The sequence below is a fragment of the Abramis brama genome (assembly GCF_963993115.1).
Source record: "Abramis brama genome assembly, chromosome: 14".
Taxonomy (NCBI): domain Eukaryota; kingdom Metazoa; phylum Chordata; class Actinopteri; order Cypriniformes; family Leuciscidae; genus Abramis; species Abramis brama.
In genome coordinates, this window is record NC_139976.1 from 32384220 (window position 1) to 32411943 (window position 27724).

At 39.8% G+C, this 27724-nt stretch overlaps 1 protein-coding gene across 1 annotated transcript in view; it reads left to right on the plus strand.

Annotated features, from left to right (window-relative positions):
• The window catches only part of pcdh15b (protocadherin-related 15b), a 239017-nt gene that overhangs the window by 21963 nt on the left and 189330 nt on the right, over positions 1–27724 (plus strand). Inside the window, exons 3-4 of the mRNA XM_084135704.1 lie at positions 12370–12384; positions 12730–12795. Of these exons, the coding sequence (XP_083991830.1) occupies positions 12370–12384; positions 12730–12795 (81 nt within the window). The remainder of the gene's footprint in view (positions 1–12369; positions 12385–12729; positions 12796–27724) is intronic.

The window sequence follows — 27724 nt, forward strand, 5'->3', positions numbered from 1 at the left end:
CTGAGTTTCATATTATTACATGCAAGCGTGTTTGATATATGGACCAAGTTTTCGGACACCCTTCGAGGGGGCGCTGTCGAGCCCCCCTGCCACGATCGGGTACCAGCTTCAGTCCGGCCCTGATGGCCGCAGGTTCTGACGTGTGTGCAAAATTTCAAGAGTTTTTGAGCATGTTAAGGGCCCCAAAAGTGGCAGAAAGGTGAAAAAAAAAAAAAAATCCTTACGGAAACAATAGGGCCTTCGCCCTTTCAGGGCTTGGGCCCTAATAATTAAAAAAATGGGGAGAAAGATCAATATAGAGAGTTCCTCTGATTTCATATCAGTGTGCTACATCAATAAAATACTAGGAATTAGACATCTGCGTTCCAGTGGCATCCAATGTGACAGTATATGCTTAGTGTGCGTGAGAAGAGAATATAGTTGCGTTTGGACAAGCTGGAGATGCATTGTGCAAATTTTCTACATCACAATCTGCATGAAATTAGCATCTATCTTACTGTCATGCCAAGTCATTATGGTTTCTGCAGAGACGAATGTTTTCTACAAGTAATGCATATGAAACCGTGACTATGCAAAAAACAAACTGTGTAGCATTGTATCAGTGAATATATGAGAATATGAAAGCATGTTTATTATATTTTGAGCACTTTTATTTCTCATGGGTTGTTTTGTATTTTTATTTATTTACTTATTTTGTCACATGAAGGTCACATTAAAACTGGAATCTTTTTACCATAATTTCATTATCTTGCACATTTTCAAGTGCCATTTATGGATCGATTTTACCATTGTGCCAATCCTGAAATATTATGAAAATCCATCATTAATTTTTTTTTTATTATTCATTAAGTACATATACACTCACTGTCCACTTTAATAGGTACACCTTGCTAGGAACAGGTTGGACCCCCTTTTGCATTCAGAACTGCCTTAAACCTGTTAGATCAGAGCAGTCTCAGATGCATCATGGAAGATTTTATGTACTAAAGTTTCATGCATGTCTTTAATGTTTATTTACATTTTATACTGCAGAAGAGGGAAATGGCAAATATGCTGTTAACTTAAGTTTAGATATTACAGTATTTTCGGTTTCAATTACAGTTTTTTACTAATAAGGGCAAAAAGTAAAATAAAACAATAATAATAATAAAAAAAGTATATTTAAATGAAAATATGACTCTGTCACCAGGTATTCAGACAATCTTTAATGAACAATTTGGAGGTTGATAGTCTTTGTATCACATTAAAACAGCATACTGATACATTATGATAAACCTCAGTAAGAAACCAAACATTTTTGTAACATCTACGCTCTTCATGCAGAGATCTGTTTCTGGTGTATCCAAAAAGTCAATGTTTATGATTATATTCTTTATTCATATTATTTCTATCCATATTATTCATTTATGATGTATTACTTATCAATTTTATCTTTAAATTATTATTATTATTATTTTTTACTAACCTTTGTTTAACCAGATAAGTCACTTAAGAACAAGTTCTTATTTTCAACAACAGCCTGGCAGGAGAGTTTAAATCTCCTGAAAGTCGTACAAACATACATTACCATACACACACATATACATTCATTTAAAACATTTACAGGCTGTAATAAAAACATTGTTTTTAAAAAAAAAATAGAGATTGAAATATATGTCTCTAATTTGAATTACTGTTGTAGCACATTCCAATCATTTGGAGCAGCAAAACCAAAAGCGGAACGACAGTTTTCTGCCTAGGGATAATTAAAAGAATATGATTAGATGATCTGGTTGAATACGTACTAATATGAGGGTGCAGCAACTCTCATGGATATTTGGGTAACAAACCTAATAGGACTTTATAAATAAAAAATATACCAGTGTATTTCCCGTCTAATATGTAATGACGTCCAATTTAAAAGGGAATACAGTTCAAAGTAATGTATTAGTAATGCATAATGCAATACTTATTAGTAATAAGGTGCATTAGTAATCAGTCTAAAAGCTGCATGATATAAAAAATCTAATCGTTCTAGAACACCTTTACGTGCATTCCTATACACATCACCTTAGTCAAACAACGGTACATGTATCCATGTATTCATACCTCATAAGTGAACCTTCATCATATAAAGTATTTAAGTATTCTATTATTATGTTCTAGTATTATGTTTATCTTTTACTCTATTCCATTTTATTCAATATAGTGTTATTCAAGAATTAGCTTGTTGTATTTACATGTTCCTATATGTTAAGAGATATTTTGGTACTCGTGTTTTGTCAGATATTGGACACTTTCCAACTACTGCCTGAGCGATAATGTTTTTCAGAATTAGTAATTTACGGTACTAGGTGTGCTTGATGTACTAGGTCTCTTTTCCGTAAGATATGGTATTTGAAAAGTGCTAGCTTTGCTGTCTTTGTTCTAAACCACACTTCGTATATCTATGTTCATTTATATTTGCAACAGTCACGACGAACCGCCACGACGACCTGCAGTCAATATCGCACTGTGACACAATGGATCATTCGTTTGACCTTTTCTTATCAGACCAAAACACACTGTATATGTTCGTTGCTCTTGTTTCTCTACTCTGCTCTTCTAGCTCACTGCTACAAGGGCCCTTCTTTTGTGTTCTCTTCTGGCAAAGATGATTATACTCAGAATATCAGATTATAGAATTTAGATTCTTAATTGTTAGACTTAAGTTTTCTTTCTTTTTACTTCAACATTGTACTCAATTATTAACAGTTGATTATCATCATTTAAAATTGTTCTTCATTGATTATTTCATTTATTTAACAAAATAAAATAATATTTCATCCAACTTCTTCATCTGCCTGTATCTCACTGCATCCTTCCTGTCCTCATCCTTTCCTTCCTGTTTGCTGGCTTGTTGCTGAGTATTGATTTTTTTTTTTTTTTTTCTGTGATTACTCCCATTGGCTCCGCTCCAAGTTTTCAGAGGTGTGTTATCTAAGGCATTCGTAAGACCGACTCTCATCGTCTTGTTTTTACACCTTTGATTTTGCAGTGAAACCTGGTGCCATACATTTAAAGAATGCTTCACCCAAAATTACAAATCTGACATTTACTCACCCTCACAATCAATCAATCAAATACTTTTTTTTTTTTTTTTTTTTTTTGAGTGGATCAATGTTTATGTTGACCAATGAAGGTCAACATAAAAAATGAATTTAGTACATCAAGTTAAACTAAATGAAAATTAGAATTGTTGCATTGGCAACTAGCTAAAATAAAATAATGTTAAAGTTTATATATATATATATATATATATATATATATATATATATATATATATACAGTATTTTTTTTATATTTTATTTGCATTTCAAATACTGAAAATTTTTTTTTACATTTTTTTTTTTATGTTTGTAGTTTCAGTTAACTATTATAACCCTGGTATGGATTATGGACACCACTTATTGTTATATGGAAAAGAGCTGCCAGAACATACTGACAATCTCTTTTTTTGTGCATATTTAGTTGAGTAAATGATGACAAAATTAAAATTTTTGGGTGAACTATCCCTTTAACAGTGCCATATTTGTTTACTAACTTCAAGCTATACTACACAAATCTGGATAGATTTGAGAATGGAGTTTTTGGAGATTTGAGAACGCTCTTCATCCATACTAGTGTTTTCAAGCATTTTCCAAAAGTTTCCAGCCCACGCTGAAACATTGGAAGATGCTTAAATCATCTTACTGCACATGCATAAAACATAATAAAAGCTCACTGAGATGATGACAGACCAGACATAATAAAGTTCTCACTCTGTTCTTCTGGCAAGATCACTTTATTAGCAAAATCTCCCACCTGGTGCGTTCAGGTCGCACTGAATAGGCACTCATTATATTGTCTGAAACGCAATTGGCCTCATGATATGCCACAAGACATCAATTGCGAGTACATTTTCTATCATTTTTGCAGGAATATAATTTAAAGACTGTACAAAATAACATATCTTTAGCAGTCTGAGACAGTGAATGGCACATATCAATATATAATGCTTACTGTTCTGAAATAAGACATCCGTTATGATGTATGCGGTCGACAAATGTGACCTCCAGGGGACGCAGCCTTCGAAATGAGACAATCGCATTGATCTGTACAATATGTGTCACATGACGAAACATGCATCGTTATTTTCAACTACCTCTGTTAACACAGTCCACATTACGAAGCCGTTTTATCCACTTGTCTTCAAAAAGCTTAGTTTTTCACAGGACAAAAACGCCATCTCAGTGTGGACCCATGGTCAAAACATAAAGAAAAAGATGCGTTTTCAAATGCATACGGATTAGCGTAGACTTGGCCTCAGAGACTATGTAAACTCCATGCTGTGGTTCTCACCTCAGCTGAAGCTGAGATAAATGTAGGTCACGTCTTAGGCTAAAAAAGAAAGAAAATAAAAGCTTATTGGTCTAGGGTGCTACTTAGAACCCAATTTGTCCCAAGTTCATCAATGATAACTATGCTTCTGCCTGAGTCATGCTCTTCCTTTGCTCAGTATAAAAGGGCCACACAGCCATGAATCTTTAATGGGAACACAAGATAGTCTGTCTTTCCTTTGAAACCCTGCTCGCCATCATAGGCCTAGTTGCTAAGAGAGCCCAGCTTGCCTCGGTTTAATGTGTCAGCACTTCTGATGTTAGGTAACGCCACACAAATGCTATCAATCTCTAATTCATGAGCGGCAGGCCAGAGACAGGACTTGGAGACACAAGCACAGATGCAAACGGTCGTCGTCACAACACAGCAAACCAATCCCAGGAACTTTTACTGTAGACTTGACCTTCATTTGCTCTTCAGACTATTAACCTTTGCGTAATAGGACAGTTAATTTCCTACTTGTCCTCTTTTGTGAATGAAGCGTGGTTTAGCGCCCCTGAAGAAAACCCATTTTGTTCATAATCACTGATCTGTGTTGCAGAATTCATGGTGTCGATTTTGTATGATTTATAGTCTACTGTCTTCTTCTCATAACTTGCCATTAATTTTTGGATAAGGGTACGTAAGGAGGAGAGACCGGTGGAGAAAAGCCAGCGGGTTGAGACCGGATTCCTCCCGCTAGCAACAGCGAGCAACAGCAGTCGTAGATCTGGTCTTGCCTACCGTGAAGGAGCATGTTAATCAAATCAGTCACTCAAGGACTGCAGCGTAGCACTGTCTCATTGCTTGCCACTGTAAATCAAGAGAGCGGGATAGTCAGTTTCTGCACTGCTGGGGCGAAATAAAGCACGCAGGAGAAAAATGCAGTTGAAGCTTAAAGTAGAATTAGTTGGATGGTACAAGGTTAGAAGTTAGAAATTGAGGATTTAAATGGTACTTTGATGATTAGAAGTTGTGGATTTAGGAGATACCTTGTTAAACATCTTGTTGCTTTTCCTGTTAAAAAGCAGTCCGTTCTTTCTTTTTTTTTCTTTTTTTTTCCGTTTCTTTTGACTGCAAAATTCAAAAGTGGACTGTACTAAATTTGAAGGTTTCCATTGTCTCTCTTGTAACTTCAAGATGTGACATGTCTGAAGAACATTTGCTAATGGCAAGGCAATGGCTTTGAAAAATGCAATCGCTATACTGTCAGGAACAATTATATGTATGTCAATCATCTCTTTGTTGTTCTTAATACACGTAGCACTGATGTAGAAATTGCATCGGACTCAAACTGTTTGCAGCCCATTTTGCTGTCAAGCTGTACAGCGATTTGGACAAATGGGACATGTTTAGGATCATCATCCTTGTTGGTCATGGAACAAAATGACGTTAACCATTTGGGGGTTGGAGTGTGAAGAACAACTAGACTAGGTAACTAGAGAGAGTGTCAGCTCCATTTTGGATCCAGCTTCTTATGAAGACTTCAGATGCCCCAACACCTGTGAAGAGCTCAATGTTTCTGCCATAAATTAATACATTGTTTAAATTAATATATTATTAGCCAACTGTGTGATTTGTATATGCACATTTCTGAAATACATAACTTGGACACAGTCACCTCTGATAACAGATCACTCTAATGTAGTTGTAATGTAGACACATGCATTTTCTGTAAAGCTGCTTTGGAACTAAATGCTTTGTGAAAAGCGATTCAAAAATCATTCTTATCAAAACGCCTCGGTTACGACTGTAACCTCGGTTCCCTGAAGAGGGAACGAGCGTTGCGTCGAGTTTGACGCTATGGGAACGCTTTGCGTGATGACGTCTTGAAGCACATGTAAAATCAGTCCAATGGTGTGGCGGAACGTCAGAGGCGGGTGACGTCACGTACCAGGAAGCTATAAAAGCCGGCCCGAAACAGAAAACGAAAGCTTCGTAAAGTCTGAAGTCGTGTTGACAGGCATGAAGGAGATATGGCAAGGTGACGCAACGCTCGTTCCCTCTTCAGGGAACCGAGGTTACAGTCGTAACCGAGGCGTTCCCTTTCAAGGGAACTCGCGTTGCGTCGAGTTTGACGCTATGGGAACGTCTATACCAACGCCTCCATAGCTACAAATGTCTGTCCTGTGTGAAATCTGGTGAGCAGCACTAGGAAGACAAAACATGAGACCCTGGAGCAGAGTCTAGATCCAGAGAGTAGAACCTGACGAAAGTGTGCGGTGAGGACCAGCCTGCCGCATCACAAACGTCCTGTAACGAAACTCCTGATATAAGGGCCTTAGAGGCCGCCATACTCCTCGTAGAGTGCGACCGGACAGCCAAAGGAGAAGGCTGTCCAGCCGCCTCAAAAGCAAGTGAGATAGTCTCAACCACCCACTGCTCATCCTTTGCTTAGACACTGGACCTCCCTTGTTAGGGGAGCAAATGTCACTTTTACGCCACAGGGCAGCTCTGTGGACATACGCGTCTAACGCCCGAACAGGGCAAAGCAAATTATTAGCCTCCTGGTCCGATTTCGAAAGGGAGGAGGACCTCCAAGTGCCACGAGGGAAACGAGATACCAAAGGGGTCTTTCCCCACAGACATTCCACCCAAAGGACTGTGGTAAGCACCTACGGCCGCCACATAAACCTTTAAAGTGGACGGGGTCAGACCTGCAGTGAACCGGTCCTGCAGGAACTCCAGAACTGTACCAATTGGGCAGTTGACTGGATCCAACCGACGGTCACTACACAAAGAGGTGAATACTCTCCAGTTCAGGGCATAAAGTTTCCTCGTGGAGGGAGCTCTGGACTGTAGAATGGTCTCAACAACCTCAGTTGAGAGACCTGACTCTATGAGCTGGGCCCCCTCAGAGGCCAAGCCCACAGGTTCCACAGTTCTGGGCGGGGGTGAAATATCGAGCCCTCCGCCTGGGACAGAAGGTCCCTCCTGACGGGTAGCTCCAGAGGAGGCCCGTCGAGGAGCGACACAAGATCGGGAAACCATACTCTGCCCGGCCAGCGCGGGGCTATAAGAAGCAGGCAAACCCGGTCCCTGCGAACTCTCTCCAGAACTCCCGGGAGCAGAGCAACTGGGGGAAAAGCGTACAGACGTAGCCTCGGCCACGTCTGCACCATAGCATCCAGTCCAAAGGAGCTGGATGCGTGAGGGAGAACCAAAGTGGACAGTGAGACGTCTCTCGAGACGCAAACAGACCCACTTATAATTTCCATATCAGCTCCACCACCTCGGGGGTGGAGCCACCATTCCCCGGGCCTCGGCCCCTGTCTCGACAGAGTGTCTGCTCCTATATTCTGGACCCCGGGGATGTAGGCTGCCTTGAGTGACAGCAACTTCCCCTGGGACCACAAGAGGATATGGCGTGTCAGCGCAAACCCCCTTGATATAGGCGACTACCGACGTGTTGTCCGTATGTACTACACATGGTGTCCCCTGAGACCTGTGATAAAGCTCCTCAGAGCCCGGAAGACAGCTAACATCTCTAGGCTATAGAATGCCAGGAACGATGATGGTCTTCCCACAGACCTTGAGATGAGCGACCCTCAGGATCGCTCCCCAACCCGTGAGGGAAGCATCCGTCGTTAGCAGTTTGCGACGACAAGGAGCTCCCAGCACTGGGCCCTGGGACAGGAACCAAGGTTTCTTCCACATAACCAAGGCACGTAGGCATCACCGCGTGACCTTGATTGTGCGAAATGGGTTGCCCCTCGGGGAAAAACCCTCTGGTCCTGAGCCACCACTGCAGGGGCCTCATGTGCAGCAGTCCAAAAGGTATCCCGTTGGAAGCTGCTGCCATGAGACCCAACAGTCTCTGGAACTGTTTGACAGTGAGTAGCTGGCCTAGCTTTACACTTCTCACAGCTGCCAGGATCGAAGCGTGGCGATGACAGGCGCGCCTGCATCGACACTGAATCCCAAACCACGCCTAAAAAAGTAGTCCTCTAAAATAGAGAAGCACACTTTTCTTGGCGTTCAGCCGTAACCCCAACTCTTTCATATGGGCGAGAACAACATCTCGATGTTGAACCGCCATCTAATGCGACTGAGCTAAAATCAACCAATCGTCGATGTAGTTCGTGATGCGAATACCCCGGAGGCGCAGAGGCGCCAGAGCTGCATCCACGCATTTGGTGAAAGTGCGGGGTGATAAAGCCAGGCCGAATGGAAGAACTCGATATTGGTATGCTTTGCCCCCGAAAGCAAACCTCAGGAACTTCCAATGACACGGACGGATGGAAATATGCGTCCTTGAGGTCTATCGTGACAAACCAGTCCTCGGACTAATCTGTGGCACGATTGTCTCAATGTTAACATTTTGAACTTGAGCTGCATGACAACTCGAAGACCTAAAATGGGACGCAATCCCCCGTCCTACTTTGGAACTATGAAGTACCGGCTGTAAAACCCGGTTTCCCTGTTGGAGGGAGGTACATATTCTATGGCCCCTTTCTCTAACAGAGTGTTTACTTCCTGTTCCATAACCAGAACCTGCTCGGGGCCCACCATTGTGGGCAGGACCCCCATAAACCGCGGTGGGCGTTACTAGAATTGTATCTAATACCCTTTTTCCACGGTCTGCAGGACCCAACGAGAAACATTTGACAGTAGCTTCCACGCTGTCAAAGATTCTACTAGAGGTACCAGTCTCTCGAGACTGGTTTCTGGATTTTGTTGCTGTTGAGTAGTCGGTTCGTCGCCCTGTAACGGCGCACCGGCAGGGAACGACCAAACAGACTGCTCTAGCACCCTCCTCAGAGGGGGCGGGCATCCCGAGGCCACTACGTTTCCGGGTGGACCTTGAGATATGTGCTCGCCGGAGACCGCTGCGCCCTGTAACACCGGAGGCGGCAGGGTTAGCAGAACGGTCCCCTGAGGGCACCGAAGAGAGACGGCACCGTATTTTTCTCCTGCTGTTGAGCAGTCGGTTCGTCGCCCTGTAACGGCGCACCGGCAGGGAACGACCAAACAGACTGCTCTAGCACCCTCCTCAGAGGGGGCGGGCATCCCGAGGCCACTACGTTTCCGGGTGGACCTTGAGATATGTGCTCGCCGGAGACCGCTGCGCCCTGTAACGCCGGAGGCGGCAGGGTTAGCAGAACGGTCCCCTGAGGGCACCGAAGAGAGACGGGCACCGTGAAAAGAGGTGTTAACCGCTCTGCTTCGGGGGGACTACCCTCAATTGTCCTGAGCCCTCAGACATCAGGACTTTTTCCCAGCAGCCTTCTTGGCGGTAATAACGGTCCGCAGATCCGTTTTACCCCTCGAAGACTGCTGGGTTTGAGAGCGCCCTCCGTGTCCCCGAGATTTTTGTGGGGGAGCACGGGAGGAAACGCTCTGTTTCTGAGTGGCGCGGTGCTCAGCGCTCTTTCTAGAGGAGTGAGGCTGCTCCCGCTCAGCAGCCTCATAGAAAGAACGGCGGGGGAGAAGTTTCTGGAGAGCAGCAGCTTGCTTAGCGGCTTCTTGTGATTTTGCTACCGCAACACTAACTGCATCACCAAACAGACCAACAGTGGAGACCGGAGCATCTAAGAGAACATGCTTTTCTTTATCCTTGATATCACTTAGATTGAGCCACAGATGCCTCTCAGTGGCCACCAGGGCTGCCATAGACCGCCCGATAGATTTAGCGGTCTCCTTGGTGGCCCTGAGAGACAAATCTGTGGCTCTGCGAAGTTCGGCCACAGTGTCAGGTCCAATTCCCCCGCCCTCCTCCAAATCCCCCAATAATTCAGCCTGATAGGCTTGTAAAATGGACATCGTATGCAGACACGCTGCAGCTTGACCAGCGGCTGCATACGATTTATGAACCAGGGAAGATGTTACTTTAACTGGCTTAGAGGGAAGTGTAGGAGCTTTCAGAGAAGATGCCGTTGCTGGAGAGAGATAGCCCGCAAGCGTCTCTTCCACCTTCGGCATCTCCCCATAACCATACTCTTTATATTTAGATATTGAGGAGTAGTGAGATGTTTGTGGTGTATAAACTCTGTGAGACACTGGTTTCGCCCACGATCTCGACACCTCGGTGTGGAGATCGGGGAAAAACGGCAGGCTCCTGCGCTGGGGCTGCGCACGAGATGGCAGGAAGCGTTCGTCGAGCTTACTTTTCGAACGAACGTCCTGCCTATCTTCTGGCCACTCAATAGACAGTCTGTCAACAGCTCTAGTAATGACATCGAGCAGTTCCTCAAACGCATGAGACTGAGGTGGCGAATCCTCAGACTCAGCTTCAATACTCACAACATCCAACTCCTCAGAGCTGGATAGTTGCAGTACTGGTGCCTCTATCGGGGGGGAAGAAACCGCCGCGCGTGCTTCCACACCCTGATGAGAGGCACTGGATCTGTCAGTAAGAGGCTGAGATAAGGCAGAGCCCGTCTCAACATCCACTGACAGATCCATTTGCGAACCCCAGGTCTGAGATCGCCGCCGAGCCTCAGCCGCGGCGGGACCCGAGCCCTGGGGAACGTGGTCGGGATTGAACCGAGCCAAGCGGGATCGGAGCGTCCGCAATGGAAGCGCACAGCAATGCACACAGTCACCACCCTCGAGTGCTGACTGGGCATGCTCCTCTCCCAAACAAACAACACAAAGAGTGTGTGTGTCACCTCCCGTTAAATAACGCGGGCAGGGATGGACACACACTCTAAACTGCTGCTCGCTCGCCATACTGAATATATATATATATGATATAGACAGACAACACCAAATATACAGACAGATTTCACACAGAGCGCAACTGAAGACTCAGAAAGCTTTCGTTTTCTGTTTCGGGCCGGCTTTTATAGCTTCCTGGTACGTGACGTCACCCGCCTCTGACGTTCCGCCACACCATTGGACTGATTTTACATGTGCTTCAAGACGTCATCACGCAAAGCGTTCCCATAGCGTCAAACTCGACGCAACGCGAGTTCCCTTGAAAGGGAACTCTATTTTCATACATTTTCATCGGTTTTTAGACTTCAAGTTAAGGGTTACGGTTAGATGGAGGCATGTACTGTGTGATTAAGGGCTTTATTAGCATGAAAATATTGGTGTTCTAGGAAAACTTGAAGATATTGATCTGGGTACAATTTGCCCTAATTGGCCAACTCATGGTCCAGGTCATTTGTGACAATAGTCTTGCCAATTAGGCCATGTTCCTGGATCAACATTTTTGTTGGTATTGAATCAAATGTGCTTACCACCAACTGGGTTTTAAGTTTGTGATTAGTTTTGTGTAAGGTAAAGGGCTAGGATTTAGGCTAGACTAACATTCATTTAATTTCCCTCTGATTTTAGCAACCCAGGCTCACTGGAAATGTGCCTGTAGCATCATTTCTAGAAAAGGGAAATGTTTTGTGAAATTTCTGGTTATGTTTGTGACATTTTCAAAGTAAAATGTCCAGGGAGTGGCACTACAAGCATGTTCAGTATTTTCAAAACATATTATTAACTTGACGGATCTGGTAATATTTTATTAATTTGGTTGGTGTACACATTGCAGTAGTTTGGAAATTAAATGTCGGTTAAGTGCTAAAAGATTAATGCTCTATTGAATTTGAAAATAATAATTCACTGCCCCTTTAATCATAATTTGTGTGAAAATGAATAAAAGTTGTTGGTGTTTTACTGCCACTAGTGTTTATTTCAGCTAGAAACTGCAGTGAATTATATGTATTGGTATGTTTTTGAAAAAAAAAAAAAAAAAAGGGAAAGTTTGTAGTCCACTTACTATATTTTTTTCTGAAAAAAAAAAAATCATGATCACCTTGAGGTCTATTAGAAAATAAGTGTACTCAAATGAACACCACTTGCACTGCTTGTCTTCTAATATTCTCCATGTATATATGTCTCTACTCTTTGGTTATTTTCTCTGTCTTATCTCATGAGCATTGGATGAAAATTTGATTTTGTGCTTCTTTCTCTTTTTTTCTTCTGTCTTTCCCCACCTTTCTGTCACTCCATCCTTCTCCTGCTCTCTGCCGATGACACTATCTGTAACTCCAGACTGGCAGTATGAGGGTAAGACAATGTACCTTATCTTTCTGTTACTCTTTTGTTCTCTCATCGGGCATGAGAGCACACCTCTATTAACCCTTCGCAACCCCAGTGGTAACAGCTCTCTCTATACACATAAAGAAATCATTTTGTAAATCTATCTTTGACTTGTGGTCCCGCAGTCGCAGTGGTGGATAGGTTACAGTACTCATAGATCTTTTTTTTATGTGTGGGTTGTGTGACTTAATGTGAGCTGAAATTGAAATGTCTTGTTTAGTATGAGTTACATCGAGGTCTAGACTGGATGAAATTCTGATGTCTCTTTTTTCCATTCCTTATTTCCATTTACTCTGTGTCCTTGCTTTTCAGAGTGCAAGCTCTCCAGAACAGGCCCACCTGCCACCATTGTAGCCATAGATGAGGAGAGCCCTAATGGTAAGTCTGTATTGTTGGTTTCTTTTTTTAGCAGCATTTCATGAAACTAAAATGAAGGTCAGTGAGTTTGAAGGTGTGTGGTCAGAATTCTTAACAGCACTTCAATTTAGGCATGAAATTCAAGTCTGCCAATTTTTGGTTTGGCTCAGATTATCTGTGATGGACAATTCACTAAAAATGAACTGTGCCCACTCAATGCGGCATGTTGTTGTTTTGTTGCTGATTCACCAAAGGAATTATGCCAATATGGTAATAACATAAACATGTTCATAAAAACGGGCTGAATGCAATTTGAACGGTGCAATTCCCGATCGTGCAGGTCTGTTCTGAATGCTGGGTTGTGGAGGATTCTGGTTCGCAAGCTCTTTATTCGATTTGAATTTGATTTAGTTTGGTTAAATTTAGGAATGCACCAATCATGATTTTTCATGGCCGATTTTGATTTTTTACAAGAAAATGGGCCGATTCCGATACCAATTGCTGATTGTTTTTTTTCTAATGTAATGTTGTATGTCTTGTTTTTAAGCTAATTTATTGGTCTATTTGCACTATTACAGACCAAAGAGTCATTTGGTTGTGAATACACTGACCATGCAAGGACAACTCTAAACAAAGACCTGTTTTCTTGCCATTATTTTGTGGTAATGATATTTTACATATAAGAGAGGTGTGCTTGTGCAGAAAAAAAAATGACAAATGACTTAATTTAATACTCATGATACAGTGCAAAGAGTTCCTGGTTAAACTGTATTGTGGGGGGGTAGTTAATAAGAGGCAGATTGAAATACAGTGTACAAAAGTGGCGCAACTCTCCTGTGCGGTTTTCCTTCTATATGACAGTGACTAATTGACAGTGATTAATGTGAACAGATTTGCTCCGATCCACAGGAGAACATTTTTGGACAAAATGATGTGTATGTTTCACTGATGAAAGCAATTTTTGTTCTTCACACTTATCTTAGACCTCCCATGGTGCACCTCACCAGGGTGCAGATGCACAGATGGTGTACAGTACGTTGCTTCTTTGATGGGCCTTTTCAAGTACTGTCTTTTCATCCTCTCTTCATCTGCTCTCTGTTCTGTGTGCTCAAATAGGTGCAATAGAAAATTGACAGCTTACAGGTGTGATAAAGGGTCAACACTTTTGCTGACCTCCTACTCAGCTAACAGGGAACGTTCTCTCTCAAAGTTATGAGCAAACATTCTTTCAGTGATGGTATTAGAAAGTTCGGTCAGAGCTATCTAGTCTTTAAAGGGGACCTATTACGCAGAATTCACTTTTACATGGTATCTGAACATAAATGTGTCGGCAGTGTGTGTACATAACCACCATAAAATGGTAGAAATCCACTCACTCCTCTTTTTTTAATCCCCATAAATCATAAGCAGAGTCTCAGAACAAGCCTTTGTGTGCAGTGTGACATCACATATGCTTAGGCCCCGCCCACTACAATAACTAAAGTTATTCAATCAAGAGCAGTGAGTGATTTTCTGTTTTTCTTTTGTTGTTTGATTCATATTAAAAGCATATATAGCAGTAGGTACTGTATATTATGCTGCTTTCACTTTAATACACAGATCTAATATACACATGTGATTTCTTTACTTGCTGTTTATGCTCACAGACATAACCGACTGTGTTTATGTGAACTTTGTGTTTTTATTACATAAACTTGTGTGTATTTGACCGTTTAAGCGCAATAATACGTGAAAGAGAGCTTAGTTTAATACTCAAGGGACACTCTATCTGACATCCAGCTTTCTGTGCGCGTGCTTCGGATGAGTGCGCTCAGAAAACCATATATCTGAAGTTTAGACTGATATGGCCTTAAAACGCATGCATATAAAAAAAACTTTCATGATCATGAAGAACTGCAATGTCATGTGAGCGCGACCGCGATAGAGATGATAATCAAAACCAAACAGATGTTTTGGCTGAGTATCTGAGGCAAGAGCTGTTAAGGCTCCGTCCTCTTCTGGAAAGCGGGGTTTGAGAGCAGCAGCTCATTTGCATTTAAAGATACAATGCATGAAACCAGCATGTTTTTCCTTCTACTCAAAAATAAGCTTTTACAACATGGTATAACAATGATCTGTGGGGTATTTTGAGTTGAAACTTCACAGACCCATTCTGGGGACACCTGAGACTTGTATTAAATCTTGTAAAAAGAACCATAATAGGTCCTCTTAAATTATGTTCTCAAAATGTTAGCAGAAAAAAAAATTTATACATCGTTCACAGAACATTTTTTTATGAAAAATGTAAGTCGGATGTTCATCTGTGGGGGGTTTTCTTAAATGCTAATACTTAGAACATTCAAAGAACTTTCAAAAGTAACATTCCTATAATGTTTGCAAAATAATAAAGTGGAATGTTACCTTAACATTTACATTACCCCCTTTTTTAAAAAAAATGCTTTAAAATGGAGATGGGGGTATGTGGCGAGGCCGGTGCGTGCGATTCCCTCGCTCCGTTCCAACGGAGTCTGGGTTTTCCAATGTTTGGAGATCATCTCAGCAAACAATTGTATTTTAGTATTAGTGAATCTCTTCTCTCTGTTTGTCTATAATATCATATCATGGCAGAAATAGATGAAATATTTGAGCTTTTGTTCAGAAGTTGGAGAAGTGTTTACTTGGTCAAATTAAGGAAAATCGCTTCTCTTAGGCTTATTTCAGAGCTTCTATAAGTTGGCAGGATTTGTGGTAATCTCTCCTTTTGCAATTTACCTTGAAATTTCTCTCCTACAGCTGTGAATCTCTTCGCAATTATTAGAGTAAAGAATAATCATATTCATCCAAGAGTATTATCCTCCTTAATATATGCAATGCCACGCTGCCTTTACCTCAAATTACAGATAATATGCTGTTTTCCTCCATTTTCTCTCATTTCATCCTCCCGTCTCTGAGATCCACTCATTATCTTTAAAACCCCTTGAAAGCTACACCACATAAAGGATCATCATTTGACTAAAAATGTGTCAACTTTGGAAAGCTCAAACTGTAATCAAAGTTGTCACAGGGAAATAGTGATAAATGTTTTAGATATAAAATCTTCTCCCTCTCTCTCTCTTTCCTTCTCTGTCTGTTGTTTAATGCACTTAGTTACACTTTACACAATTCATGTTTATAATCACAATATAATTACTTGGGTAAGTACTGAGTACAAATATTAAACATCATCTACTTAGAATGGGCAAGATGGCCAAGTTTTTGTCCAACAACTGACTAAATGATTGCTGAGGACTAGTTTCAGAGTTTTCAAACTGATGGCTGTAATGGTGGTGCATTAAAGGGAAATAATTAAGAGAAGCAACTTAAGCATGCGTTTTATTTCTTCCTTTCGAAGGGCTACATTTTCTAATTTTGTACTATTTTTTAATTGCTGGTCAATGTAAACGCAATCATGCCATTTTGTCACATCTCACTGTTTTTTCTTTTTCTCATGCCATGAGTTAAAATGAGTAAAGTTTTAAACATGCGCTTTGTGAATATCCTGCATTCCTTTCCATTCTGTTGTGCTTTATCTAAAACACAAAACGTTGGGGTTCTGGTGCACCCTAATTATGCGGGGTCTAAATATATGTATGAATTATTAATTCATAGATTTCACGTATTGACAGTCATGATGGTCTGGGGCCCTTTCTATGACTTCTCATTGCATTTATTTATTTATTGCATGTTGGTTGCATCACAGGGAAACTTTTCTTTGTGAGAATAATCAAAGGTTGTTATCAGAATTGTATGATGATTTCTCAGTTGCATAACCATGATCTGTTTAAAGTATGCACTCAAAAACAAATCTTATCAAACAAGAGGTGTATTCAAGTCTTTGTATGTATGAATTGTTTTTAAATATCTTTAAATAAATTAATCCTGAAAGTTGTTTAAGTATTTATATGTATTACAACTGAGCATGACTCATTCCAACCTGTGAGATGTCAAACCTTCTATACCCCTATAGAATATATAATTTCTGAGGTTGTTGCTATGTTCGTACTTATCTATTAATTAAATGTATATGACTTGTGTATGAAACTACTCACACGCTATACTCAAAATCTGGAATGTTCCTGCAACTGCTGGGAAATTCATCTAAATGAAATAAACGATTTTTCCAATGGCAGGAAACAAATAAAACTGTTACCTCAAGGACGATTTCACTTAACACTTGTCAATTTCTTCAAATGGCTGGAATTATGATTCTAAATAGCCTTCCACTGAAAAAAGGAACAATTTTCATCAAGAACCTCTCACCATTATTTAGTCCTGTAAGGCATTGGAGGACCATTACACATTGATCATTATTACATTAGCACCTCATTATTGTTCTTGTGCTCCTTTTGTTTACAGTGAATGTGAGGTATTGGGGGTGAGGGCCCTGGTGTTGATCGAGTGTACGTTGGAGGTTACTGCATTGGTTGCTGGATAGATTAATTGTCAGAACTCGATGAAGTTGGTGGCTCAACGGATGACCAAGAAAACCTGGTTTAGCATCCCCTTGAGTGTCCCCAATATAGGTGAGAAGACAAAGGTGGGATGCTTGGATCAGTGGGTAATTATTGCTACGTTTGAGTGACAGTTAGGCGGTTGGATGGAAAGACTATTGATCTAGGCAATATAAGTCTGGAAAAAGTGTGGGATTTTGGTGTCAAGGTAGAGTTGGATTTGTTGGAGGCTTTTGAGGACTCTTAAGGGGATGTTTACACCTGGCCACTTCATGCGTTTTCTCAGATCGGATAGCTATCTGATTTATCAAAACGATTCCATTTACACCTGGTCACATAAATGTGTTTTTGCGAAACGGATTTAAATCCGATCTTCAATTCCCGCGCTATATGCAGATTTAATGGAGTGCACGTCACAATGTTACGTTACAAGCAACAGATATGAGCTGCATTTTATTGATCATCAGCTAAAATTTCAAAATCAAAGACCACAATAAGAGAGAGCGGCAACAGCCCTGGTAAGATCATTTCGTTTCTTTACTTTTAATGATGATGATTGTGTGTTAAGCGTCTGCGACTTACTTTCACTTTGATTTGCGATAGTTTGCACGTTGGCTTAATGAATAGATGCTCAGCTTCTCATCTGTGGTGATGCGTGCTCCAGTAGCGTCGTCATATCTGGCTATAACATTACATATAGCCTATAACACGCTCTCACACATTTATTTTTTAGCATTTTTGGGAGGAGTACAATTTACATATGTGGTTTCAACAACCAGATGCATTTACACTTGTCCAATTTCGTCTGGAATGCGACCCAGACCTCCTCCTGAAGTGGTTTGAGCGATCGGATTCAAATCCGTCTCGAATGCGTTTCATAGGGCATTTACACCTGGTCTTTTAGCTATCCGATCTGAGAAAACGCATGAAGTGGCCAGGTGTAAACAGCCCCTAAGAATAAACTGACCTGTTGTCTGACTGCAAGGATGAGGGGTGGAAGGACATGGAAGGACATCAACTCATCATCATCATCTTGTTGTGATAGTCGGTGTTACCGGTGTTACACAGTGTTCAGCCACACACCAATTCCATCACCTGTCCACCGCGGCACCTCCCCACACTGTCGTTTAGATTTTTTATAGTAATAAAAATTATTTAGTTAAGTTAATAGAAGTTAATAGTTAGTTAAGAACAGACACTACAATTAAAAACTGTTCTAACTCAGGTAACCATTGCGTGAACATATTAAATATTGCGATGTACATAACTCCAGAATGTTTTAGCCTACCATAGTTGACAGTTTGTTATTAAATAAATCAATCAAATCAAGGCATCGGTTTATCCATCATATCTTATCAATTCTCCACTAAATTCGTATGTCTGAGGGGTGTTGGAGCGGCAAAATCGCACTTAAAGGGATAGTTCAGGATTTTAGACATGAATCTCTATAGCTTCCCCATAAGCAGTGTGGTGCATTGACCATGACTTACCCCCGACAGCGTCCTGTGAGCCGAGCTCCGGTCCAGTTTTGGTCAAGATGAAATTAGTCCGGCAAGTTTGCTGGGGTCACGGCAATAAAGCTTTTTTCTTCTCAAATCAATATGTGTTTAAAAGAGTGATATATTTGCAGCACAAAACCACTGTCTATGGAGAGGTCAGACCTCGTAATGGCTTGGCACTATTTTCTTCCCCGTCATATCACTGCGCGCTGCCGCTACCTACAGCCAGCTGGGAGCCGCGCACGTGTCACTTTGTTTACAGCTCGTAAAGAGAACGATAACATGTCTGACTACAGCAGCGACGATGACAACATTGACTTCGACACACAGCCAAAAGGATATCTTTACGAACCTGAATACACAGATGACGAGTTACGCCAGCTGTAAACACTGCCGAACAACTGAAAAAGTGGTGTGCGCCTGCGCAGCTCGCAGCTGGCTGTAGGTAGCGGCAGCGCGCAGTGATATGACAGGGGAGAAAATAGTGCCAAGCCATTACGAGGTCTGACCTCTCCATAGACAACGTTTTAGTGACGCAAATATATCACTCTTTTGAACACATATTGATTTGAGAAGAAAAAAGCTTTATTGCCGTGACCCCAGCAATCTTGCCGGACTAATTTCATCTTGACCAAAACTGGACCGGAGCTCGGCTCACAGGACGCTGTCGGGGGTAAGTCATGGTCAATGCACCACACTGCTTATGGGGAAGCTATAGAGATTCATGTCTAAAATCCTGAACTATCCCTTTAAGGGGGTGGAAATCAATCCGCAGAATTTTTATTTTTACCCACGCCAACAACTTAAAAGTTGCCCAGCGTGAGGGTCGAGTATGAGGAGGAGGGGAGGGAAAAACAGCTCTATCCTCGACTGCAGTACCTATTTCAACCACTAGCTGAAGTTTACATAGGGGATCTAGAGTTTATATACTACTTTACATACTAATCAATTTAAACTGTAGATTTCCAACTTTTTTCAAAATTTTTAAATTTCTCCACTGCATATTTGTTGTATGTACTATTATGTAACATTTGCAGTCTGAGAGGCGTTTTATTATGACATTTTCAGGTAAGATCTTTTTTGGTCTTGGGTTACAGAGGTACTGAAGTGACGGTAGAGGTAAACAATTCTTAAAAACTGCTTGCGTGGTTTGGAGGATAAAGACTATTGTTAACATGAGTCATTGTGGTGACAGATAAATTGTTTCATAAGTCAATATTTTTGGCTCCAGTAATGTGCAACCGATAATTTTAGCTGTAGCCTATAGCTGTTTCGAGTTGACAAAACCAAACCATTCCAATCAGGTCATGACACTGATCATCAACTTTCTCTGTCAACTCTGGCTTTGATCCTGAGTTACAGTAAGGAGTTTAGGTGTGACATCATAGTGAACAGCTAACAGAAACCACGTTTCACCTCTCCTGAGAGAAGCAGCACAAATCACTTTTCTCTATCTGCAAAATATTACGAGGTAGAAAGATATTAAGAATTTAAACAAATTTACACAGCAAGAAGAAAATAATTATTAAGATAATAATTGATAAACTAAAATTGTATATGTGTAATGGATTAAAGGTATAATAATCACATAAATAAAATATATAAATCATACGAAAATATTTTTATAAATAAGCATTGCAAAAAGCCAGACAATTTTGTCTTTAAAATTCATTTGCTATATAGTGACCTTTTATTGGAGTATAAACAGGTGAAGTGACTTTATTGCATCAGACATGTGTCACTTTGCTCACAGCTGATTGGCAGCCATTTTCGGAGCGCAAGTTACTATGGCTATGAACATCGCTAAAAGCTGTCAGTTGGTCTGCAGTACCCATTTCAACCACTAGCTGTCAATATTATATACTGCACCCTTAAATATCCAGCAGTGGCTTTAAATGCTTTCTGCTGGAGTGCACAGAGTATGCTTACACTAACGGCAGTTCGGGTGAACTTCTTTGGATGAACTCATTTTTATGTCTCTGTGAGTAAACTAAACTAACACAAGACTAAAGATTATATAGTTCAATGTGGCTCGTGCATTGTTTTGTGTGAAACATGACAGGGATTGGGAATGAACGTAAACAACGTGACGCGTTGTACGCAAATCAAAGTATTTACATAATTTGCGTCATCAATTACGTCAGCACGTCATTTAGGTCATAGTCCCAGTTAGCTTCAGTGTTTCCCCTTCAATGTGGAGCATAGCTTGGCACCAGACCACCCCCTTCCCCACATCCATTTCTTCTAACGACAATCTGCCAGGCCATATATAGGTTTATAGGGGAAATAAGCCTGTCTCAGCAGCTAGAGTCCTTCCCAAAACCACTTCATCACTGACATCCACCAAACACTAGAGTTTGCATGGTCTCTTATTTTTACTAGCTGACTATTCATCCAGAAATGCACTTATCGACTAGTCAGTGTAAACTCTAGATCCCCAACTTTGTTTATCTTACATTTCAAATTTTTTCCACTAAACATTTGTTGTATGCACTGTTATGCATTCGCAGTCTGAGAGGTATTTTATTATGCACTTTTCAGGTAAGATCTTGTTTGGCCGAAGGCACTGAAGTGACGGTAGAGTTAAAAATTCTTGAAGACTGCTTGCGTGGTTTGGAGGATAAAGACTATTGTTGACATGGGTCAGCCAGTGTGGTCACAGAGAAATTTTTCCATAAGTCAATATTTATGGCTCCAGCAATGTGCAACAGGGAATTTTAGCTGTATAATATATGGCTATAGTGAAGTAAACACACAGATGGCCTATATTTGATTTGTGCATGTTGTGAAAAGAGCTGGTGGAAACTTGTCCGTGTCGTCAGTGTTTTGTCTTGTCATTCCAAACCTATAGTACTTTCTTTGTTTCATCAACTAGGGATGTTAATTTCAACTTTTGTTTTCTAACCGACAACTGAAGCTCATTAACTAACAAGATTATGTGAAATTAGAATTAAATTAAATTAGAATGGATAAGTGTCTGTGACTCCATGTGAGTTTTACATAAACAACCGGATGAGGATTCAGGTGGATTTATCGTCACAACACGCACCCGCAGTGCTTCCATGAACGGAAGAAAAACAGAATAAAATCATATATATATATAAAATGATTAAATATGCAAAATATATTTCTTTAAAATAATTAATAGATTCAAAAAACGAAAGAAAATACTCTGCGAAAAGTAGTATATGCTGAGTTTCGGATTATTTTTGTGACGCGCTCCATAAACAAGTTCACCGAAAGGAAACGGAGATGGCAGAAAGCGAAAGCGCATCCTGTTTGTTTTCTTTATTTTACAAAAGAAACGTTTTGTTTTGCAAGCATGGTGTTTCCAGCATCTCAGAGCCATCCGGCTCCATCTCTGATGAACTCCATATTTGCATGTTACATTTTAACATGTATTTGAGAACGCAACATGCATCATTTACACTTTATTTTTACTGTTAAATAATTTCCAGCATTTCACTAGATTTGTAGTGAGATGACTTTGTAAACCTGTTTTTAAAGAAACTGCAATTTTCTGCCAAAATAAAATTTCTTTTTTTATTTACATACATTTTACAGTGAAGTTGCATCACAATCTTAATATATTACTTTCTTAGGAATAATAATAATAATGTATTATTTTCAAATTTGGCTTCCTAAAAACACTGTTGTACATTTATTAATGTCTAGGTGGTCACTGAAAACGTTCTACATTTTGCTGTCAAGGTCCACCAGATTTATGTATTTAACTTTAAAACTTTAACCTGGTTGTTTCCCCTGGGATTTCCCATACAAAACATTCTCATGGGTTAGGTTAAGTGAAGCAAAGAAGTGGATGATGTTTTTCTCATTTTATTCCACAAAAAGACAAATCTTTCAGCTTTGCAGCCTTGCAGTCGCAACTCGAGAGGAAAACGAAATATCAATTCTGAGTTTCATGTTTTTGTTATAAGTTGGGAATTGGAGAACAGAGTTTGCTGTGCAGCTTTACTGGGATGCACAACTCTGGAGATGGTTTAGTATGTCTTTGATCTTGACTGTTATTACAGGTTTAGTTGAGTCACAACTAACTCTGGATTCTTGCGTACATTTTTATGGATGCTTCACAAACAGTATATTGCTATAGACAAGCGTTACAATGTCAGTTATTTGAATGATACAGAATGTGTCATAATGAGAATGAACGTGAGTTAACAGAAGAAAACTAGATTTTACTTTTTATGCTAGTGCAAAAGCCAGCACCGCAATTTTGGATGGTTCCCTGGGTGTTGCTAGGCAGTTGCGTGTTCTGGATGGTTGCTAGGACATTACAAACCTCTTTCGATGTACATTTATGGTGTTACTAAGTTACTAGTTACTAAGGTCTAACACGTGCTGTTTAAGCCTTGTTCAAGCCTTGACGTATTCACTCTGACGGTGAGAGGTACTGATAGCTGACAATGCAAGGCAGTAGTGCAGAGAAAATATCAGATGAACCATCTAAAAGTAGTTTGATAAATTTAAACATTTTCCAAACTCGAATAAAGTATTAATTGTCTACTAGTAGTTGATCATGTAGGTTACAAGAGGTGATCCAAAAAAAACAAAAAACTATCAAACACTAGCCAGTATCCAGTATTGGGGGTAATGCATTACATGGAATGTGAGTTACATAATCAGATTACTTTTTCAAGTAACTAGTAAAGTAATGCATTACTTTTAAAAGTAACTTCCCCCAACACTGCTAGTATCTACACTAGCTATGTGAGTTTTTTTTTTACTCTTGAATTTCACATTTAAATTAATGCAATCAAATTGCATTTAAACACACTTTAAAATGCATTTAATTTTACAATGTATTAAACCAGTTGTACAAGAACCTAGAATGTTTTTCTTTTAAATTAAATGACCAAACTGTACCACATTTTTTAGGTTACTTTACTATTTTGAGCTTTCACAATACAAGTAATGTGTCTTAATAATAGTGTTTGAACAATATGGATTTAAATACCCAGTGTCAATATCTTAGAGAATAGGGTGGCTGATGGCTATAAAGCTGATATGACACTACACTTGTCACGGTTATCTGAACTCATTCATCTTTAGTTTCACTTTTATGGACTTTCAGTTAGTTTTCATTCATCACATGTGTTCCTTTGTGTAATTTTCCCGCCACTCATGGACACAGCTGCTCGTCATTCAGTTCATCACCATCATGTATTTAAGTTCCTCCCTGTGGACCCTCAGTTGACAGTTGATGTTTGTGTGTGTTAACCTTCGTTTCACACACGCTTTGTAACACTTTCTGTCAGTTCCTGAGTTTATTGTATTATTAAAATCACTTCGTATTGGATCATGTGTACCTTCGTCTTCATCCTCATCTTCATCTTGTGACAACACTATTAAATTTGAAGATAGTAAATAACACATGCGTAATTGTTACAATGAAATCTATATTTATTTTACATAATTACTCAAATAATTGGAAATAATTTGAAAATGAATCACTTAAATACTTTGAGTAACTTTAATAAAACAACTTTTTAATTGGTAAAACTAGTAAAAATACTGACTTCACATCAAACTTCACATTACTTTGTAAAGTGTATTGTTTGGGAATTTTTATTTAATATATAAAATATAGTGTTCAAATACTCAAACACTATAAAACCAACAACTGGTCAGTAATAACAGGCAGTTTCTCTTTGAATCTGATGAAAACATGGTGTCCTGTGTAGTTTGTTTGAATTGTAAATGTCCTTATCAATGTTAAAACCATTCATACTAATATATACATAGATGATATTCATGGGCTTTAATATCAGGGTCAGGATGTAACAGCCTGGCGCCGCTTAGCAGGAATGGCTGATAAAACTGCCATTTGGTCTCCAACTGAGGGAATGAGAACAAATGTGCAGTACATTTCTTTTTTATACCGTTATCAATGTGAGTGATAAAACATTCACAGAATGTCAGATTCTCTGTGCCCAAAGAGTCTCTTTACACCACGTACATTTTCAGGCCAGGAATGATAGAGCTGGATGGACACGGTGCTTTCTGCTGGGGTGGAACCATGTAGAGAGAACAGTGAGAACAATGAAGGAAAGGAGGAGGATTCACATTGAAGTGTGAACAGAGATAACTCAACATACTGTGCCGAGCATCACCCAGGTGTGCTGCCAGCTTGCAAGGGCTTCGGCCTGCTGCAAAACAGCTGCCAAGGGACGTCCAGGATCAGGCACACCGCTGTTTGAGACAGCAGAGAGAGGGAATGGCGTGCCGCTTTCCCGAGTTCGTCCCAGTGCTCGCCAAGAATGCGTTCATCACCCATTGGCGTGACATAGAAAACCATCTGGCCGCATGCTGAGAGACAGGGCTTTAGAGAGAGGGAGGAGGAGAAGCGGTTACCTGCAACCTGGAATAGTGCGAAAGAGCGGTACTGAAGGTGCACGCTGAGAGGAAGAAAATAACACACTAGAGAAAACACACTTCTAGTGCTTTGCCGAGCTGGGGAATATCATTAGTATGTTGTCAGAGTATATTTTTTTCTTTTTCTTTTTTTTTCGCTTTTGTTTTTTCTATTGAAGTGTACAGAAAACACACAATCCTTTTCAGTGGACCTTTTCTGTCTGTCTGTCTACCTATCTTTTAAGTAAAATGAAAGGTCATCCAATGTACATCAAGCAACTGCAGAGTCACAGGTCACTTTGCAACCATTAAAAAAGTATGTTCTATATAGTATGAATGTGTGTATTATGAATTAAATTCTGCGTGACCTATGGCGTCAGTAGCGTCACTTCACCTCCGTTCACGACTCTTCTCCCGTGGCCTCATGGGATAGTAAAGTGTACACTTCAGAATCTCGCCGGAAGTAGTAGGTCATCCGGGTACATTTTTTCGCTTACTGTTTTATAAATACTATGAATTCGGACATGTTACTCAGCTCACATACTGTTTTTTTCGCCTGCTATATAGTATGGAAGTAGGCATATTCAGATGCAGCACAAGTCAGCTGATTTGGGACAGCACATCAATTTCTATTGGCAACTTAAGGAAAGGAAATTATGTTAGCATTATAGTGTTATAGTGCTCCTACTGTTAGATGCACTTGGCCCTTTAAAATGACATTGTGTTCCCAGGCTGTTTTATGGACAGTAATCACTGTAGCTGATGACTTGCAGGGAAAAGATGACTTATGAAACCATATTAGTTTATTTTCCATTGCTCAAGGTGTGTGCTTTGTTTACCCTGTTATGTGTCTTAGTGCACCGACTATGGAAGCTATGGCTGTGTTTTAAACATAAATTGTCTCTTACAATACGACGCAAACATATAAAACAATATTAAACAACAACTCAGTGTGGAATCTCCTCTAGGATTTAGTTTGAATTAATAATGTCCTACAGCTGTTTGAAATGAAAGGCTAAAGTGAGCGTGAGATGTTCTGCTCTACTTTGTGAACTGCTTGTTGCTCACGCAGTGTGTTCTTATGCTGTCAGCTGCTTTAAATTACCTGCTGCAGTCAGAGAGGTCTCATTAAACCCACACAACAACACTTGGATACTGCTCTACACCGTTTTTGTTTGCATTTTCTAACACACCCCCTGTGAAAAAGAAGTGTGCTTAATGTGACTATGTTTCTTAACACACTTAAATACATGTAAAAAGTTAATTATGTATTAATGTCTAATGAAAAGATTGAAGGACAGTTTAAAATGCTTTAATAATCCTTTTTCATGCTTTAAAGAAGTACACTTTTTGATTTTGATGAGTTGACTGTGTTAACTGTCACGGGTTATGTGGGAGAGACTCAACACACGAAGATGAAGTAGGCTTTCATTCCAACTACGTTAATCCAACACGGTACATCCAAAACACAACTGCACAAAGACGAGACAAGACCAAGACACACCAACTGAACTGAACTTAAGTAGGGGAGATAATGACACACACACACTTCAACTCAGTGACGAAATCAAATGAGTGACCGTGACGACAAACAAGGCATCAAGAAACGGTGAACAAAAACAAACAGTTTTTGATGGTGTGACATAACATACTAAATCACATGTAAAATACTTGATTATAATTTTAATTGAAGTTTGTTATTTTTTATATATATTTTAAATGTACTAAATTGCAACTTCATCATTACAAATGTGTAATTACAAATATATTTAAATACGTTTCAATAGTATAGTGTCAATTGAAATCACATTACATTTCTAAGTTTAATTTACCACAAATACACTTTAACCATGTTTCAAAGACAGTAGAAGTAATTATGAAATGACATATAAAGATGTACTTAAGTCCTAAGTGGGTCAAAAAAGCACTCTTAACTAATTGCTAGTGATGCACCTATATAAAAATTTTGGCCGATACCGATAATTCTTTACATTTGAAAGCCGATAACCGATATATTGCCAGATAAATCTAATTCCAAATATTTATACATTTTTTAGACAAAAGTCTCACCATTAAATCACATCCCAAGCACACAATTATGATGTTTCTCATTATAATTTTATGTAGCCTATGTGACAGACTTGTGCCGCACGTTGCACTTAACTGTATTTTCTTTTTTTGAAGTTATTCCAATCATATTTCAAGCAATTTAAAACCATCATGGTAAACAGTGTGTATCAGAAATGTCTCAACTGAAGGAAATAATCCATTATACATCGGCTTTAATATATCGGCCAACTTTCCTTATTGTATATCATTCAAAATTAACATATATTGGCTGATACCGATGTGGTGGCCGATATATCGTGCATCCCTACTAATTTAATTTAATATAAATGTAAACTATAATACATTTTCATTGAATTGTAAATAGCATGCAATTAAGTGTCTGAAAACATTACATTCATTTCGCAATTGTTGTGTTTGGGCAGGGACGAAGAGAGGTGAGTATCCACTTGCAGCAAAGTTCATTCAAAACCAAAGACAAAGATAATCCAAAATTAGGTGCCTAAATCAAAAACAGGAGCAGAAACATGAAACATGAAACAT